General features: G+C 53.8%; 1 protein-coding gene across 2 annotated transcripts in view; it reads right to left on the reverse strand.

Annotated features, from left to right (window-relative positions):
* Window positions 1–237: 237 nt before the first annotated feature.
* The window catches only part of ADD2 (adducin 2), a 49,521-nt gene continuing 33,083 nt past the window's right edge, over window positions 238–16,675 (reverse strand). Inside the window, exons 11-15 of one of the 2 annotated variants that reach the window (XM_075535366.1) lie at window positions 14,884–14,973; window positions 12,923–13,070; window positions 8,717–8,842; window positions 1,522–1,527; window positions 238–700 (exon numbers count right to left, since the gene is read on the reverse strand). In XM_075535366.1, coding sequence (XP_075391481.1) covers window positions 399–700; window positions 1,522–1,527; window positions 8,717–8,842; window positions 12,923–13,070; window positions 14,884–14,973 — 672 coding nt within the window. In that variant the 3' untranslated portion in view covers window positions 238–398. The remainder of the gene's footprint in view (window positions 701–1,521; window positions 1,528–8,716; window positions 8,843–12,922; window positions 13,071–14,883; window positions 14,974–16,675) is intronic. The other variant, XM_075535365.1, reaches the window with a different exon arrangement.

Raw genomic sequence — 16,675 nt, forward strand, 5'->3', positions numbered from 1 at the left:
CCGGGGAAGCCTCCCCGCTCTGACTCAGCCTGAGCCTATGAGCGTGCACCCCTGTTTCTGGCCTCCGTGCTCTGAGCTCGGATGGATGGGCAGCACCCTCACAAAGGCGGCCCACAACCAGGCAGTGTTGTGCACTGGGAAGAGCCTGGACTGGGACTCACGAGACTGAATCCCAGTGCAGGCTCTACTACTAACCAGCTGTGTGGCCTTGGGCCTGTCACCCAGTTTCTCCGGGACCACTGTAAAATGAGGGGTTGACTGGTGATTGCTAAGTTCCCCCTCAGAGGGTGATCGGGGTCTGGTTTTACCCCTCCTTGGCCCTGTGCTTCCAGGGACAGAGATGGGAGGGGGAGGGGAAGAGAGAGAGGATACAGATGGGAGCCAGTGGGGACCACACATCAGGACTCCACTTTCTCCTTCTTTTTGCTCTTTTTCAGGAAGGATGGGGTTCGGAATTTCTTTTTCTTCTTCGAGGGAGACTTGGAAGGCGAGCCCTCTGGGGACATGGGGCCACTGGTGACCGACTCGGTTTTGTCCTTGGACGTGTCGACGTCAGTGTCGGCGTTGGTGGTCATCTGGCTCAAGCCCTTGCTGAGGGCCTCCTCTGCGGTCTGCTCGTCCTCCCTCCCATTGACCACCACCTCCTCCGGCTGGGTTGGCTCGGGCTTTGTGGGGGACTTGCTTGTTTCTGTTGTAGCACCTGGTAGGGAAAGATAAAAAGAGCCTTATTCAGGGGGCCTGCTTTCACCTGAGGCTAACAGGTGACTCTGTAAAGGAAGTCGGCAGTGAAGGGGGGCAGGGGCCGCTGAGCAGGGCTCCCGGAGACAGTGGGGAACTGGGTGCACATCCAAACCCTGCAGCCCCTTCCACCTGGCCTGCCCCAGGTCAACCACCCAAAATGAGTGTCTACAGATTTACGTAGACACTGATACCTAGACACGGCCGGGGCTCACCTGGGGCCCCAACTCAGAGCTTTCTGAGGTGCAGTCAGAGGGAGAGACACAGGGAGGAGAGGCTGCAGGAAGGGCAGCAGTGCCATGGGGGTCTCAACAGCGGGCTCTGAGCACAGTTGTCTGTAACTGGTCCAGTTCCACCAGTGGAAGAGGAGGAAGTGGGTGTTTCCAGACCATTTAATTTCCTCCATGGGGTGAGGCTTTGGGGACACAGCTCAGGGCGGATAGGGGTCCCTGAGGGCCGTGAGCTATAGGGTCGGAGCTGTAGTTACATAATTTCATGCCAACTTGAAGATATAAACATGTGGGGTAAACAAGCGGCCATCTAGCTCAGAAGCAACAAGTCCACATGGAAGCAGCACACCAGCCTGTGTGATCATGAGGTGATGAAGGGATCAGGGATCAGGCATTAAAGAACAAAAAAAATCATATCATTGTGAATGAGGGGGAGCATGAAGTGGGGACCCAAGGCTCATCTGTAGGCAACTGGATATCCCTTTACAGAAGGGTTGTGGGGAAGAAAGAAGCCAGTCAGGGTGCAGTATAGCAACGATGAAACATATATAACTTTCCTCTAGTTTTTAAATGCTTCTTTCCCCCCTCATCCCCCACTATCATGATCCCAATTCTACCTTACAAATTCAGCTAGACCAGAGGATATACACTGGTACAGATGGGAACTGGAAACACAGGGAATCCAGGACAGATGAACCCCTCAGGACTAACAGTGAGAGTGGCGATAGCAGGAGGGTGGAGGGAAGATGGGGTAGAAAAGGGGAACTGATCACAAGGATCTACATATAACTCCCTCCCTGGGTGATAGACAACAAAAAGTGGGTGAAGGGAGATGTCGGACAGTGTAAGACATGACAAAATAATAATTTAGAAATTATAAAAGGTTTGGAGGGAGGAAGGGTGGGCAAGGGAGGGGGAAAAACGAGGAGCTGATACCAAGGGCTCAAGTAGAAAGCAAATGTTTTGAGAATGATGATGGCAACAAATGTACAACTGTGCTCGACACAATGGATGGATGTATGGATTGTGATAAGAGATATAAGAGCCCCCAATAAAATGACTTTTTTTAAATGTTGGGGTGGAGCCTAGCCTGACAGGTCACAGCCTGATGGTACCTCCTTGTGGGCGTGGCCTTCTCATAAGGAGGATCCTGGGAACCTCCTCTCTCACTCTGCCTCAACTTCTAGTTGAAGCGTCACACTGGGGCTCTGCCAGCGCCCTCTGAAGCTGCCACTGCCATTGGATCACAAGCCTTTGCACCCACCGGGCGTGGTCTTCCTACATGAGTCTCAAGAGGGGCTTATGGACCAGTATGGGCCTTACGGACATGAGTTGGACTGGGCTGGGGTGTTTTCCTGATATATAAAGCCTTTTCTTAGACATATGAATGTCACTGAATTTGTTTCTCTGGTCAACCTGGCCTAACAGTCCTCAAGACCCCCAGACTGCTCCTCCATGGACAAGGCTGGCCTGCTCAGCCTCCAGAGACATTTCTTTGGCCCCTCCCCGCCCTGCCTCCACTTAAACGGTGCCATGCCCATGTGTCGAGGGTGCAGACTAGGGGATCACTGGTTTTGAAAAGTGGAAGGAATGCAGAGATCACCGGCTCCCTGTCCCCATTTCACAGACATGGGACAAAAGAGAGACTTGTCACCAGACTCCTAGTCCAATGTGTGGTGTGTGTTTATGGTGTGTGTGTGGTGCCTACGTGAGTAGTGTGTGTCTGTGTTCTGTGTGTATGGTGTGTATGTGGTGTGTGTGTGTGGTGTATGTGTGGTGTGTATCTATGTGCTATGCGTGTGTGGTGTGTCTGTGTGTATAGCATGTGGTCTGCGTGTCTGCATGTATGTCTACGTGTGTGCTGTGTGTGACATGTGTGGAGTATGTGTGTGGTATGCATATGTTATGTGTACGTGGTTTATGTGTGGCTTGTGTGTGGCATTTGTGTGTGTGGTTTGTGTGTGGCACGTGGCATGTGTCATGCGTGGTATGTGCGGCATGTGGTATGTGTGTGTATTGCATGTGGTATGTGTATGGTGTGTATCTGTGTGTCTCTCATGTGTGTGTATGTGGAATGTGCATGTGGTTTGTGTGTGGCATGTGTGTCTGTGTGTGTGTGGCATGTGGCGTGTGTGTGGTAGCAAACTCCACTCCACAGAGCCACGGGGAAATGCAGAGTAAGGAGTCAGGAATGAGTTTCAGGGAAAGGCTGAGGCTTCTTCTCATGGGTGGAGACCAAGCGTGGGGTGGCTGGTTACCTAGAGCAGGACCAGGAGAAGCGGGAGGCAGGTCAAGCGGGTTAGCTGAAAGACCTGCGTTCACTGAGACCTTCAGACCCTCAGGGCTGGGCAAGTCAGCAAGCTTCCTGAGACAACCTTTAAGGATTCCTCTGTCTATGTCTACAGCCCCTGGGCTCACTTTCCAATGCCTCGCCCAGTCCTGTCATCAATTGAAACTTAGCTTCCAAGTTCTCAAAGCTTCAGGGTCAAGGTCCTTGATGCTTACAGGCCTTCCTCTCATCCCCATGGATGTCTGGGCCATCACCGGGCGGTGCGTCAATGTAGCCAATCAGTCTGATCACAGTCTCCTATGTGCCCCTTTCCTCTCCCACTTCACCTGTCATTCAGCCTCATCCCACCCCAGCCTCTCATCCCTCCCTGGCATTGCAGCCGGTTTCCGTCTGTCTGGAAAGCCTCTCTCCCTCTCCGCTGTGTTCCCAACCCTCACCCCACTGACGATATCGGCTTCAGTCTTTCCTGACCCCCTCGCACATGCAGATATCACCCCTGCCTTGCTGTCCCTCCTATAGAAACTTCTATCATGGCAACCGTCAAGTTATCACAACACACACACACACACACACACACACGTGCGCGCGCACACCCCCCCCACCCCCGGGAGGTCCCTGGGTGTACCCAACCTCTCATCTAAAGGGTGGTGGTTCAGACTCAACTAGAGGCACCACCAAGGAGGACAGGGAACAGGAGCAGGGCTGAGGGACAGCACTTGGTGCTGGTGTTTGTTTTCAGGGATGGATCCATTTGGGTTTAGAAGGCTCAGTTGGACGGACCAGAAAAAGGTGGGGTGATTTTGTTAGTGGGCTCGTCTATTTGCGCTTCCAACCTGAACCAGGAATGCTCCCTTCCCCCCAGCTTCCTGGCCTCACTGCCTGCCTCCCCAAGGTCGGACTCAATCCCCACTATCACTGCAGCTAGCTCTGACAACGGAAATGCTCCTGTCCTTCCCCAAACCGCCAAACATTTAACTAAACTCTCTTCCACTGAGCGGATTCCAATGCAGAGCGACCTTACGGGGCAGGGTAGACCTGGGCCTGTGGGTTTCCAAGTGTACCTCTTTACGGGAGCAGAAATCCTCCGTCTGTCTCCTGAGGAGCAGCTGGTGGTTTTGAACTGCTGATCTTGGGGTTAGTGGCCCAATAAGTAACCCACTACACCACCAGGGCTCCTTCCTCACGCCCAGGGACCACCTATTCCATTTACACTTGGACTTCCCCACAGTGTCTGCTCATCCTCTGAGTAGACCACTCAGGGCGGAAATGCTCGTCTGACTTCTCTGGACCACCAGGGCTCAGGGCAGTGACAGCGCCCGGTCACTGCGGGGGCTGTGTGGTGGGTGGGGTGCAGGGGGCTGGCTCCTTCCTAGAAAGGCAGGTGTAGGTGAACCAGGGGTGCCCAGCTTCATACGGGCAGCTGCACTGCCTGGGAGATTCATGTGGGGAAAGAGCGTGGGCCTTGCAGATGCCAAGGAGCAAAGCTGCCTTCCTCCCTTTCCCATGAACCTGACCTTCTGCCATCTCAGCTCGGACACTGCAGCGTCGGGTTGCCCTCCCTCTACCACAGGAAAGATGCCAATGGAGGGCCAGCAGATGGGGTTGGCTGATTGGGTTCTGGACCCAAAGTGACCAGCCCGATGCTGACTGTACACCAAACACACGAGACCTGGTGACTACCTGGGGTGCTTCCACTCCCAGGACGACAGGGCGGCTCCAGGCTGGGGCGTGGGAAGCCCCGAGGGGCCTCGTTAAAACCTGGGGGCAATCAGAGCTCCAGAGTCCAGGCTGGCCAAGCGCCAGCTGGGCCCCAGCACAGTCGAGAGCAGGCCCAGCAAAAGAGAGCCGGGGAGGACTCACGGCTGACCATGAGTGGCATGCTGACCGCTCTGTCTCAGCCCTCCTCTACCACGGATCCTGAAACAGGAGGCGGGTCAAGAAAGACCTTATTTTGATGATGCTCCAGAGAGCTGACGGCCTAGAAGGGACACTGGCCACACACTGTGAAGACACGGGGTTCCACTCACACAGCTTCGTTCCGTCACCTCCAAGGACCGAGCAAGGCGGAGCTGCTAGTGAACGGGCAGTGCATCCTCAGGCCCTCCCCCACTCACTGTACTCAGGACACACCCCAGAACACCCAACTATACTGCTGCCCAAACATGGCCCCAGGGAGCCCTGCTTCCAGAAATTCAGAGGCTGTGTGGGCCCCTACCAGCGTAAGTCAGGGGCCAACGCGTGGCTCACCGTCACCAACAGGAAATGCCACTGCTGCAGCCTCCGGCCCAAGGCAAAAAAGCCTGACAGCTTCCACTTGATCATGTGAGGAGCGCCGAGCCAGTGTAAAACCCTGGCTAGGCCCTAGGTGCACGAGGAACCAGAGCGAGAGGCCCTGGACATCTCAGCGTACCGACTGCCCCGGCCAAGACACAAGAGTGAGGTGCACCATGGTGGGAGATCCCAGCCACTGCAGGTCCCTTTCCTGAGAGCCAGAACTTCCTGCGGAAGCCCGGTCACTTCCAGTCAACCCATAGGGGAACTAGTGTACTAGTTTTATGATGCAAAAACTTACTAAAAGAACTCCATTCTTCCTTCTCATGTTTCTGAGAACAGGGTACATACCATGGGTCTTATCTAAAGACATTCTAGAACACTTTTATACTGATCCTGACAAGCAGGAGTTAGGAAGTGTCAAGATGCATGCTAATCCCCCATTCCGCAGATTTTTGGGGGAGAGAGCTAACTGAGTGGGTGGAAGAGCTGATCTGCAGGTACAGGGTTCGCTCTTTCTAACAGGCTTCACCAGAGCCCAGGGGGCCTCCCTGGAGCACGGACATAGGAGGTGACTGCTAGAATAGAAGCTCATCAAAGAAAGAGAAGACATGAGGTGACCAGATGTGAAGGGGGAGGACGTGCAAGACTCTCCCTCAGAGAGGCCATGGGGTGGGCGTCCGGGAGAGAGATGAGACAGACACTGGGGTGACTCGGCACGAGGACTGGAGAGCACAGTGGCAGATGGTGGAAATGCCATCCCCGGCTGCTGTGAGATCTGGATGTGAAGGTGCGGAGCCTGCCTGGAGGGTCAGCCCTGCCTGCCTTAGGAGCAGGACCCACCAGTGGCCATAGGACCGTGCCCCCCTTTACGCCAAACACCCCATCTTCACCATACAGGGCCTGCCCCCCGGGAGGCCTGTGCCCCCAGCTCTGTCTGCATTAACTGCTCCAATACCCAGCCTCAGTGTGAGGCCCCGGGATGGAGATCTGCACCCGAGGGGAGAGAAATGCCCCACAGGGGCCTGCAGTCAGGTGACGGGCTGTCAGCTATCCCACCCCTCCCTACCCTCCTCCAGTCCTGTCCCACCAACAGCCACCCCCAGGGACTGAATGGAATTCTTATCCCTGTCTCACTCCTACCATCCGCCTCCTCCTTAGCCCTAGATGCACTTGCCATGTGCAATGCTGGAGACGGGAATCAGGCCAGAGCCTCTACGTATCACTAGGAAGAAGGCTGTTGATCCCCAAGAGCCTTCAGACTCTGGCCCACAGCCTTGGAGGTGCCCAGGCATTGGGAACAGAGAGGGCATGTGCTCCTAAGGGTCAGAAGCCCTTGAGTACGGGGAGTGCCCGGGAGCCAGCCCCACTGCCACTACTGTGGGGACTTGTTGCTTCTGGGCATGCATCTGGTTGTGGGTGTTTGTGCATGCATGTGCCCGCTGTGTGTACGCCCACGGCCCTCAGAGGGTAGCCTCCTCCATGCACAGCACGCATGGGACTGGACATCTCCCAAAGGCAGGGCGGTGAGTTGCAAAAAAAAAAAAAAAGGGGAAGGAGGGGCGGTCAAGAATATAGAGTCCTCCCTCCCGCACTGCAAGGGCCAGAGTGAGTTAGTAAACAGCCTCTCTATACTTACTACAGAGACAAGTACTCAGTTTCGGAGGGAACTCCTTGGATGAAGGCACAAATGGAAAGAGAAAGGAAGATATTGTGGAGGCAAGTTGACAAAACCATGAGGGACGATGCAATGAACACACATACACAGTGGGACATCCGCTTGGGGCTCGGGCCTCAAGCAGATGGGCTTCCTCTAGCAACGGGGGGCTCGATTCAAGGCAGCATCTGGCTTATGGAGGGGCTCGCTCAGGGGCTGGTAAGTTCTGTCAGAATCCGTGTCAGATGGTCAGTCTTCCAGGAGACTGTAACAGGCCCGGAGGGCCTGTGCTCTGCAGGGCGGTAGGACCCGGAGGAACGGGGGAGAGGGGGCAGAATGCATACTTTGGCATGATTCCAGGAGCCTATTAAAGGCATTTTTATGATCTCAGTGGTTGTGGACTATAACAATATTATTATCCACCATCTATAGGGGCTACAACAATACTAATATATTCCTTATTACCTTATATACTCAAGTATAAGCTGACCCAAATATCAGCCGAGGCACCTAATTTTACCACAAAAACTACATGAAAAAAATGGGCTGAAAAACTCAGCTTATACACGAGTATATATGGTATATTACTCATCATCACCGTCATTTCATCTGACCTTTCAACTGTGCTTCTATTCATTCAAAGTAAGTTGACATCTATAACTTAGCTTCCCCGATCCACATAGCAACCTGAACAAAGGAACAATCCGTAGCCCCACCTAACAGATGAGGAAGCTGAGGCACATGATTTGCTAAAGAGAGGTCGGAGGATTTGCTAAAGATAGCAGTGGAGTTGGGCAGAGAAGCAGCTCTCTCAACCAGCGCCTCTCGAAGCCAGTGGCTCTCCACCTGGGCTTCACGCTGGATTCTGCTGGAGAGGTCTTGACAATTCAGGCTGCACACCACCCTTCCGGCCCCCATCCCCGATAGACCACTTAAGCCAGCACCCCTGGGGATGTTGGTCAGGATCCAGGCATGAAGAGTCCTTACGGCTCCCCCAGGAGATCCCAATGCAACTAACGGAGAGGGCGGCATCCTCAACCACTCCCAGGGAGCTGTTGATGCAGGATCCTCAACCACTCCCGGGGAGCTGTTGATGCAGGATCCTCAACCACTCCCGGGGAGCTGGTTGCAGATGCAGGATCCCAGGTCCCTCCCAAACTGACTGCACCAGATTCTACTTGTTAAAGAGAGGCCCGGCTAAAGACCCACCAGCCAGCCAGCGTGGACTGAGGTGAGAGGCGGGGCGGGAGATAGTCAGCAAGGCGCTCGCTCAGCCTTCTTAAAGTGGGCTTGGCTGGTAAGGCGTTGTCAGACTCCACAGCTTGTGAGCAAAACACGCTTCCGTCTGGGAATTCCTATCTCAGACTCTCCAGAAAGACCCAAGCAGGGAGCTTTTTGGGTTGGGTACAACACCTGTTTAAAGGCCAAGTGTCTGCAGTGTGCGTACGTACCCACCCTGCCTTCTCTGCAGGCACCTTCCATTGGCCCGAGGATGTGCCCACTCCCAGCCTGCCTGCCCCACTGACTCACCCTCCACGGTCTTAGATGGAGACACTACCGGACTCTTGGCCTCTGACTTTGCTGGGCTCTGCACTGGGGAGGTGGGTGCAGACTTCGTGGGCGAGCCAGGTCCTTCTGGGGCGATTTCTTTCTCTCCTGGAAATACAGAAAGCAGTTCAGAACACAGACCCAGTTCAACTAGCAGCGGAGGGGGGGTCTGATTTGGTTTTCATTATTTTTTTCTACTTGGTTATGTCTCCCGGCTGATGATGGACTGACTCTCTGGCTGAAGTTCGTTGCATGCTGCGGTTGGTCCAGCTGTTGGCAGTGTGCCCCTGACTCACTGTGACCCTTGCACAGTGGAGGGAACGCTGCCCTGCCCTGCCCTGGGCCACCTCCATGGGTTGTGGCAGATCCAACTGCTGGGAGCCACCGGGGTTTCATGGCTGAGTGCCTGGGTTGTCCCAACAGGTCAGCACTCAGGTGGGGGGATCCAAAAGGTAGCAGGTAAGCAAGGTGTGACCATGCCAACAAGAAAGGGGCAGGCAGAACCAGGAGAACCCCACCCGGGTAGCAAGGCAGGTGTCCAGGGCCTCTGGTGAGGAGCGGCTGCAAAGGAAAGGGCAGCCAAATAAGACGTCCTTAAAGGTTTTAGGACTGATGTGAATGAGGGCATGCTTCCTTCCCCTCAGAGGATGGTCTGGGAGCCATGGGATCCATCGAGCATGTCCTAGATGGCTCCTCCATGCGCTCCGGTGCAATCTGTCTGCACGCCTGGCAGACAAGCGTCCAGGGTTCCGGACCCAGCCGCCCTGCCCCCCACTGGAAATCACTAGCCTCTCCAGCAAGATGTGTTTTGGCCGAGTTGCTGGAGGTCAAAGGGGGAGGGGCTGAGAGAAGCTGTGTGGGAATCCCCATATGACTGAGGAAGGTGGGAGGGTAGGAGGCCAAAGGAAGAGAAAGAGGGGGGGGGTCCCCCAGGTCTGTATTCATCCCATCCAGCCTCACACAGCGGGAGGAAGGAATGCTGCGTAGAAAGGGGAGAAAGCAGGTCAAAAGAAGAAAGTGGGTTTGAAATCCCTAAGGAGAAGGCCAGTTGTACTGCAGTCGGGGGGACCTTTTCGATCGGATGACTCCCCGAGGAGCATCACAACAAAGGAAGCATGAATTAACTTTAGATGGATCTGCCAGGCCAGTCACAGCAATGGCTGTAAGCAGTTGTTGAAAATGCTCTCTCGTTAAACACGTATGCTGCTCGGCCCGACTAGACATGGCTGGAACAGAAAGCATTCCATGGACATTTAACAGACTGAATTAAATGCACTCCCCTCGGGTCGATTCTGAGTCATGACCACACTGTAGGACAGGGTGGAACTGCCCCCCGTGGGTTTCCAAGACTGTCACTCTTTATGGGAGCAGAAAGCCCCATCTTGTGGCTGGTGGTTTCACACTGCTGACCTGGCAGTTCAATGTATAACCCCCAGGCCACCAGGGCTTCTTAGCAAACTTAGCCACAAATGATCAAACATACTCCCGATTAGCAGGGAGGGCTATTGTTCAACCTGGCTGCAAGTGCATTATATTCCAACCATTTCCTGAATTGAAAACACAATTCCTCTGCAAAGCGTGGAGGGGAGATGTTGCTAGAGCACTTGGCACTTGAGACCCACCGCTGTGGCATGCAGAGCTGGCTAGAGTTGAGAACTGGTGTCCAGAGAGCAGCGGGACCCACCCCTGAGGCTAGACTGCCTGGTACACTCCAGGGGACAAGGGACAGGCCCCTGCGGATCTCGTTTCCTATAAGGTTGCTAGCTTCTCCTCTTCCAGAAAATGCCAGCAACATACATCCTGACACAGACCATCTATAGCAGGGGTCCTCAAACTTTTTAAACAGGGGGCCAGTTCACTGTCCCTCAGACCGTTGGAGGGCCGGACTATAGGTTAAAAGAAAAAAACCTATGAACAACTTCCTATGCATACTGCACATCTTATTGTGAAGAAAAAAAAAAACGGGGCAAACACCAGCGGACCGGATAAATGTCCTTGGTGGGCCGCATGTGGCCCGCGGGCCGTAGTTTGAGGACCCCTGATCTATACTAACCCCACTCTCTCAGGAAACGCCTCTCCCTGCTGCAGGGGCTGGGCCCTTCCTGGGCTCCCTTCCCAACATGCTGCCTGTGGTGGGTTCAGGCCTATCCTCTTGCCCTGATGACTCTTTCAATTATTTGGGGGCCAACTCCAGTCTCACCCTCTCATGCCACACCATGTGCCGAGCCCAGCAAAACCTCTCTCCTTTCTCAGCTAAGATCCTTCATCCTCTGCAGGTTTATCTGCGTGTATGTGCACCTCCTAACACCATAACAAGAGCTCCTGCTCTTGGTGGGCGGATACGGCTTCTCCACGGACGATGTACAAGTGGGCAAAAAGCGCAGCAGATGGAGTGTTCCTGCAGCCTTTGCCACAGTGATGCTCCCAGCCTTGCTTACTGTGGTCGTTACATCCTCTGGTGTCACTTTGAGGATTCAGAGTGAAGGGGTGGAGTCTAGCCTGTCTATCAGATCATAGCCAATGAGGCCTCTGTGTGGGCATGGCCTTCTCCTGAGGATTCTGGGACTCCGGTCTTCCTCCTTGGAGGCAGGAGACTCTCTCTGCTCACTCCCTGGGAAACATTGCAGCTGACAAGATACATGGACTGCGCTAGTGCCCTGAGTTGGAGAAGCCACATGGAGAGCCCGGCAGCACTGAGAAGCTTACGATGCCACTGGGTCCACAAGACTTCCCACCCACTTGTCTGTGATCATCCTGCATTTGGCGTCATTGTATGTGTTTCGTGACTCTGAAGAGGGCTTTATAAACTGGTATCGAACATATGGGCTAATATCGGATTATGGACTTGAACTGGACTGGGCAAGGATGTTTTCTTAAGGTACAATTACTCTTTATATAAAGCTCTTTCTTATATGCATATGAGTGTCTATGAATTTGTTTCTCCAGTCCACCCAGGCTAACACATTGCTTACACTTCTGTTTTTCAGCCTACAGTGAATGGGGGCCAAGCGAGGCATTCTAGGGACATCCAGGATGCCTAGAGAAGCATTCTGCATCTCTTTCTCTCTCACTCGCTGCCATTGAGTCCATGCTGACCCTATAGGACACAGTAGAACTACTCATGAGTTTCCAAGACTGTGACTATTTGAGATGAGAGTCAAAAGCCCCATCTTTCTCCCGCAGAATGGCCGGTGGTTTTGAACTGCTGACCTTGTGGATCGCAGTTCAGTGCCTCACCACTCCACCAGCAGGGCTCCCTGCAGAGTGAAAAACACACCACTGGTGAGAGCTGAGATGAAGCACGAGGCGGGGCTTCCCTTTCCTCAGAGCCCCTGATGCGGCCTGAGTGTGAGGATGCGGCCAGCGAGTGAAAGCAAGGGCTGGTCCTTGCCAAGACACTGAGCGCCTGCAGGGGTGCCAGCTCAGACACCACCACACTGACCGCGACCAAGAGTCCGGTGCTCAACCTGCCTCTGTGCCACGCTGTGTGGCCACAGGCCACTAACTATTGTCTCCAAACCTCACTTGCTATCACACCGATTTCACTTTTCTAAATGCACTGACATGTAGTGTCCTGTTTCCTTTACAGGACCCCTCTACGAGGGTGGCTATTGGGCGGATGGGTGGCTGTAATTCACTGTCCACTCTGGAGGCACTTTGATCTCACTTCAGCTGATACTGTTGAGATGTAAAATTTAAAAGCTCATTTACAGAGTCCATGCTGACTCACTGTGTCCTGATACAGGGTGAGGCTGTAAGTCTTTACAGGAACAAACAGCCTCATCTTTCTCCATTAGAGCACCTGGTGGTTTTGAACTGGCAACCTTGCGGTTAGCAGCCCGGCATTTTACCCAACAGCCCCACCAGGTGAGGTGCACTCTTTATAATTACACTGGGTTTAAACTGAAACTGTCTTGGCAAATACGACCTTTGACCACCTTCCAAAATTCAAACCCATTCCAAGACAGGGTAGATCTGTCCCTGGGGGACGGGGGGATTCCGAGACTATAACATCTTTCTCCCAGTGACCACCTTAGACTCTGACAAGTGACCTTGCCACCTTGGAACACTGTGGCAGCGACAGTCCCGTGGGCTACCCAGGATGACAGGGTCCTGGATATCAGTGTCCTCTGGACCCCATTCCCCCAATCCGACTGCACTGGGCTCCCCTCCCCACAGGCTCCCTACCATCAAGCTCCAGGCTCTTCCTCTCCACCTCCTTCTTGTACTCCTCCAGCTCCTGGTCAGTGAGTTGGCTGAAGGGGTTGGGCACCGTCTCCTCAGAGTCGTCTTTGGTATCTGCATCACCCTTGGACATCAGCTGGCTGTCTGTAGACTGAAAGTTAACCACAGAATGCATGTCGCTTTGGGAATGCCGCCGCCCAGCATCCACAGACTCAGGTGGCTGCCAGCGGTCTTGCTAGGGACCGCGTGGCCTGTAGCTCCTTGGAAATGGCTCAGGGCCTTGGGGTGTGCCTCCCTGGGGCTACCTCACCCCAAGACCCGGATTCTTTGCAACAGCTTGGGTGGATGTGGGGGTCCACCCTCTGCCCTTTGAAATAAAAGCAAAGTATGCTCCCAAGCAGAACGAAGATGCGCCTTTATTACAATCCCTCCTGTGGACACATCCAAGTTGCTCATCAACTATGCAAATACAGGCAGGTGGGCCCAAAGTCATCAGCCAAAGCCCAGCAAGCATGCAAGCATCATGTCAGCCATGCCCATTGCCCCGCCCACCACTGCCCCACCCCCAAAGCACTGCAGGCTGCGCAGCCTTAGCCTTAGCCTATGAACACGCGGAGGGCAGCAGCAGCAGCACCAGCGGAGCAGTCGGTGCAAACCGTGGGTCCTCGGTCACAGGTCATGAACTGGGACCTGCAACCTGCGGGGACACTGACAACCGCCTTTTCCATCACCTTTGGGGAAAGATAGGTTCGGGCGGTTTAATGAGGAGCTGGTGCTTTTTGCAAACCTCGTTGGCGGCGGGGGGGGGGGGGGGGGTTGTCTGCCTGAGGTCTGCTTGGGACACAGATGAACCTTCCGACTCCAGGGCCCTTCCTCCTCATTCAGCATCTTGAGCCTAGCCTTTGAGAATGCACTGCTCTGAGGCTCAGGAAGAGTATGGGAGATGGCTCTGGGAAGAGAGAGGGAGCGAGCCTAGCTGGTCGGTGTCTCCCTGCAGTCTGAGCAGCTAGCTGGCACCCACCGGGCCCTGCAGGCCTTCTGGCCTTGCCTGCCAAGCCTCCGGCTGAGGGGTCCTGGCTTCTTAACAAATCAGCTGCACAGTGTTCAAAGGGAGACTTGGGTTAGACTCCATGGTCTAACCAACCGGTCGAGTGTTCTGTAGAGTGTTTAGCATGTCTGTTCACTGTGTTAAACTCTCCCCTTCCCCAGTATCCCAGGCTATGTTGGCCCTTGACCCTGTTGGTTGTCCATCTTGGGTGGAGGTGAGTTCAATTATATAGCCTCCTCACTTCTGCTAAGGGGCACCCAACTTGCAGGCGGCAGCCTGATCTCAGGAACATCCCCCTTTCTCACTGCTAAGGAGACCCCCGGTTGGCTGCTGGGAGCAGCAGAGATCTCAAAAACAGGGTTCTGGTTGGCACGCCTTTTGCTAAGCACCAGACAAAACATGGTCTATTCCTAACACGAACACAGTGACTTTCTACTTCCTAACTCTATGTGGGTTCGCATGGGCAACCACGGTAGCGCATTGGTCCATATGTGCACATCTGACCCAGGACTGCACAGGCACTGCCTCAGAGCTGTGGCCCGATGCCCTTTCCACGCCCAAAGTCAGAAGCATGCAGGGCTGGGGCACGCCGGGTGTACCCACCCCCGGATTCTCCCTTCGGCAGAATACTATATTGGGTGAAGCAGAGTTCCGGGAGGAAGGAGGTATAGAGGCTGGCACTGCTCCAGGGGTAGCCTGCCCTGCTGCTCTCCCTGCCTAGTGCCCCAAGGGGACAACTGGACGCTGTCCATGGTCCTCGAAACACCCCTGTGAGGTGGACCTCAGTTTTCCAGCAAGAGTACAGAGGTAGATCTCGGGGCATGAGGACTCAGGGGTCCTGCTGCCCAGCCCCAAGCATTGCAGACCCAGAGGGTGAGCATGTGTCCCCTCCAGGCAGGGGCGGCCTCTGCTGTACCGGGCTCCGGCTCTTCTCCGAGATGACGCTTGCCAGGAGCTGGGACTGAGGGCCTGCTGACTTCACATCCTGTCGGTTTTGCTCTCGAATCTGTGTGGAGAGGATAAGGGAAGGGGGGTGGGGGTGGCGGTTAGGGCTCAACATGTGGAATTAGGGATGGGGCATGCCCACTGTAGCTTGGGAAAGTCCCCCAATGGTGGAGCCTGTCCCTCTTTTTTCTTCTTCACTTATCATACAATTCAGCAGTTCAACCAAATTAAGAATGGTGCAAATGTCACCACAGTCAATCTCAGCACATTTTCTTCTTTGTACTCATTGTTGCTAACTCCTCATTCCCCCTGAGCCCCAGCACCCCTGTCATGACCCTGGGTAATTAATCCAGTCACCGGTTCTGTAGAAGGAGCCCTGGTGGCATAGTGGTTACGCAGTTGAACTGCTAACTTCAAGGTCAGAAGTTTGAATCACCAGCTGCTCTGAGGGAGAAAGACAGGGCTTTCTACTCCCATAGAGTTACTGTCTCAGAAACTCACAAGGCAGTTCTATCCTGTCCTACAGGGTCACTGTGAGTCAGCATCAACTCAATGGTAGTGGATTTTTGAGAGAGAGCTCTTTCTTATATATCTTTAATTTTATTAACTGGAAATTACATATTATTATATGTTTCTTACACCACATTACTATTTGATCATCAAGGCAAACCAAGCCCTTTGGGAGAAACGTGAACATCTCTGAGAACCCCGGTGGTGTAGCGGTAATGAGCTGGGCTGCAATCCACAAGGTCAGAAGTTTGAACCACCAGCCTCTTCTCTGGAGAAAGACAGCGCTGTTGATGCTCAAACAGAGTTGTAGTCTTGGGACCCCACACAGGCAGGTCTCCCCTGCCCTACAGGATCACTCCGAGTTGGCGTCGACTCAGTGGCAGTGAGTGAGTCTCTATCGATTTACCTAACCTGTATTTCAGTGAGTCTGCTCTCAAAGGTCTCCGTATCGGCTTCCAAGTGAATGCATCCAAAATCCACTCCAAATTCCCTGTCGTCAAGTCAATTCCAACTTCTAGCAAGCCCTTAGAACAGAATAGAGCTGCCCATGTAGGCTTCCAAGGCTGTGAATTGTTCCAAGAGTTGAAAGCCTCATCTTTCTCCTATCGAGTGGCTGGTGGGTTTGAACTACTGACCTTGCACTTAGCATCCCGAGTAGCCTGTTTAAAACACTCGGCCTTCACAATCTCGGAGTAGGTTTGGTGTGAGATACACGGCGTAGAGCTAGGCAGATTACATCCTTGATGGAGCAGCTCTCCAGTTTCCACATGCCTAAGAAGTCCCTGAGGAACTTGTTTAAACATAGATTCCTGGGGCCACCCCTCCACTACTAAATCTCAATGTCTGAAAGATGTGGCCCCAAATCTGCATCGTAAATACACATGGGCTGAGGTCCTAGGACTGCACATTGAAAACACTGTTCTCCGAGCTTATTGAGCCTTGTGGTGGCTACCTGCTACCACTGAAGTTTTCAAAGTCACATTAGGAACATAGTATGGAAATGATAAGGCAAAGTCTGGAAATAAACATAAGGGCTTTCGAATTCTTGAAACTAAGCCGAAAGGAAAATAGCACGAAATTAATAGAAATTCCCTTTGTGGGCAGGCCTTTGGGGCACATCACATGTACAGCAAGCAGCTGCAGGGGGTAAGAGGCCAGCCTGAGCCCTGGGGCTGGAAGAAGTCAGTTGGTGGTGGTTTCTTTCCTAAAGAGGGTAAGACAGGCTGAGCCCCCAACCCCCTGCCGTAAGACGG

Source organism: Tenrec ecaudatus, chromosome 17, assembly GCF_050624435.1.
Source record: "Tenrec ecaudatus isolate mTenEca1 chromosome 17, mTenEca1.hap1, whole genome shotgun sequence".
In the NCBI taxonomy this organism is placed as follows: Eukaryota; Metazoa; Chordata; class Mammalia; order Afrosoricida; family Tenrecidae; genus Tenrec; species Tenrec ecaudatus.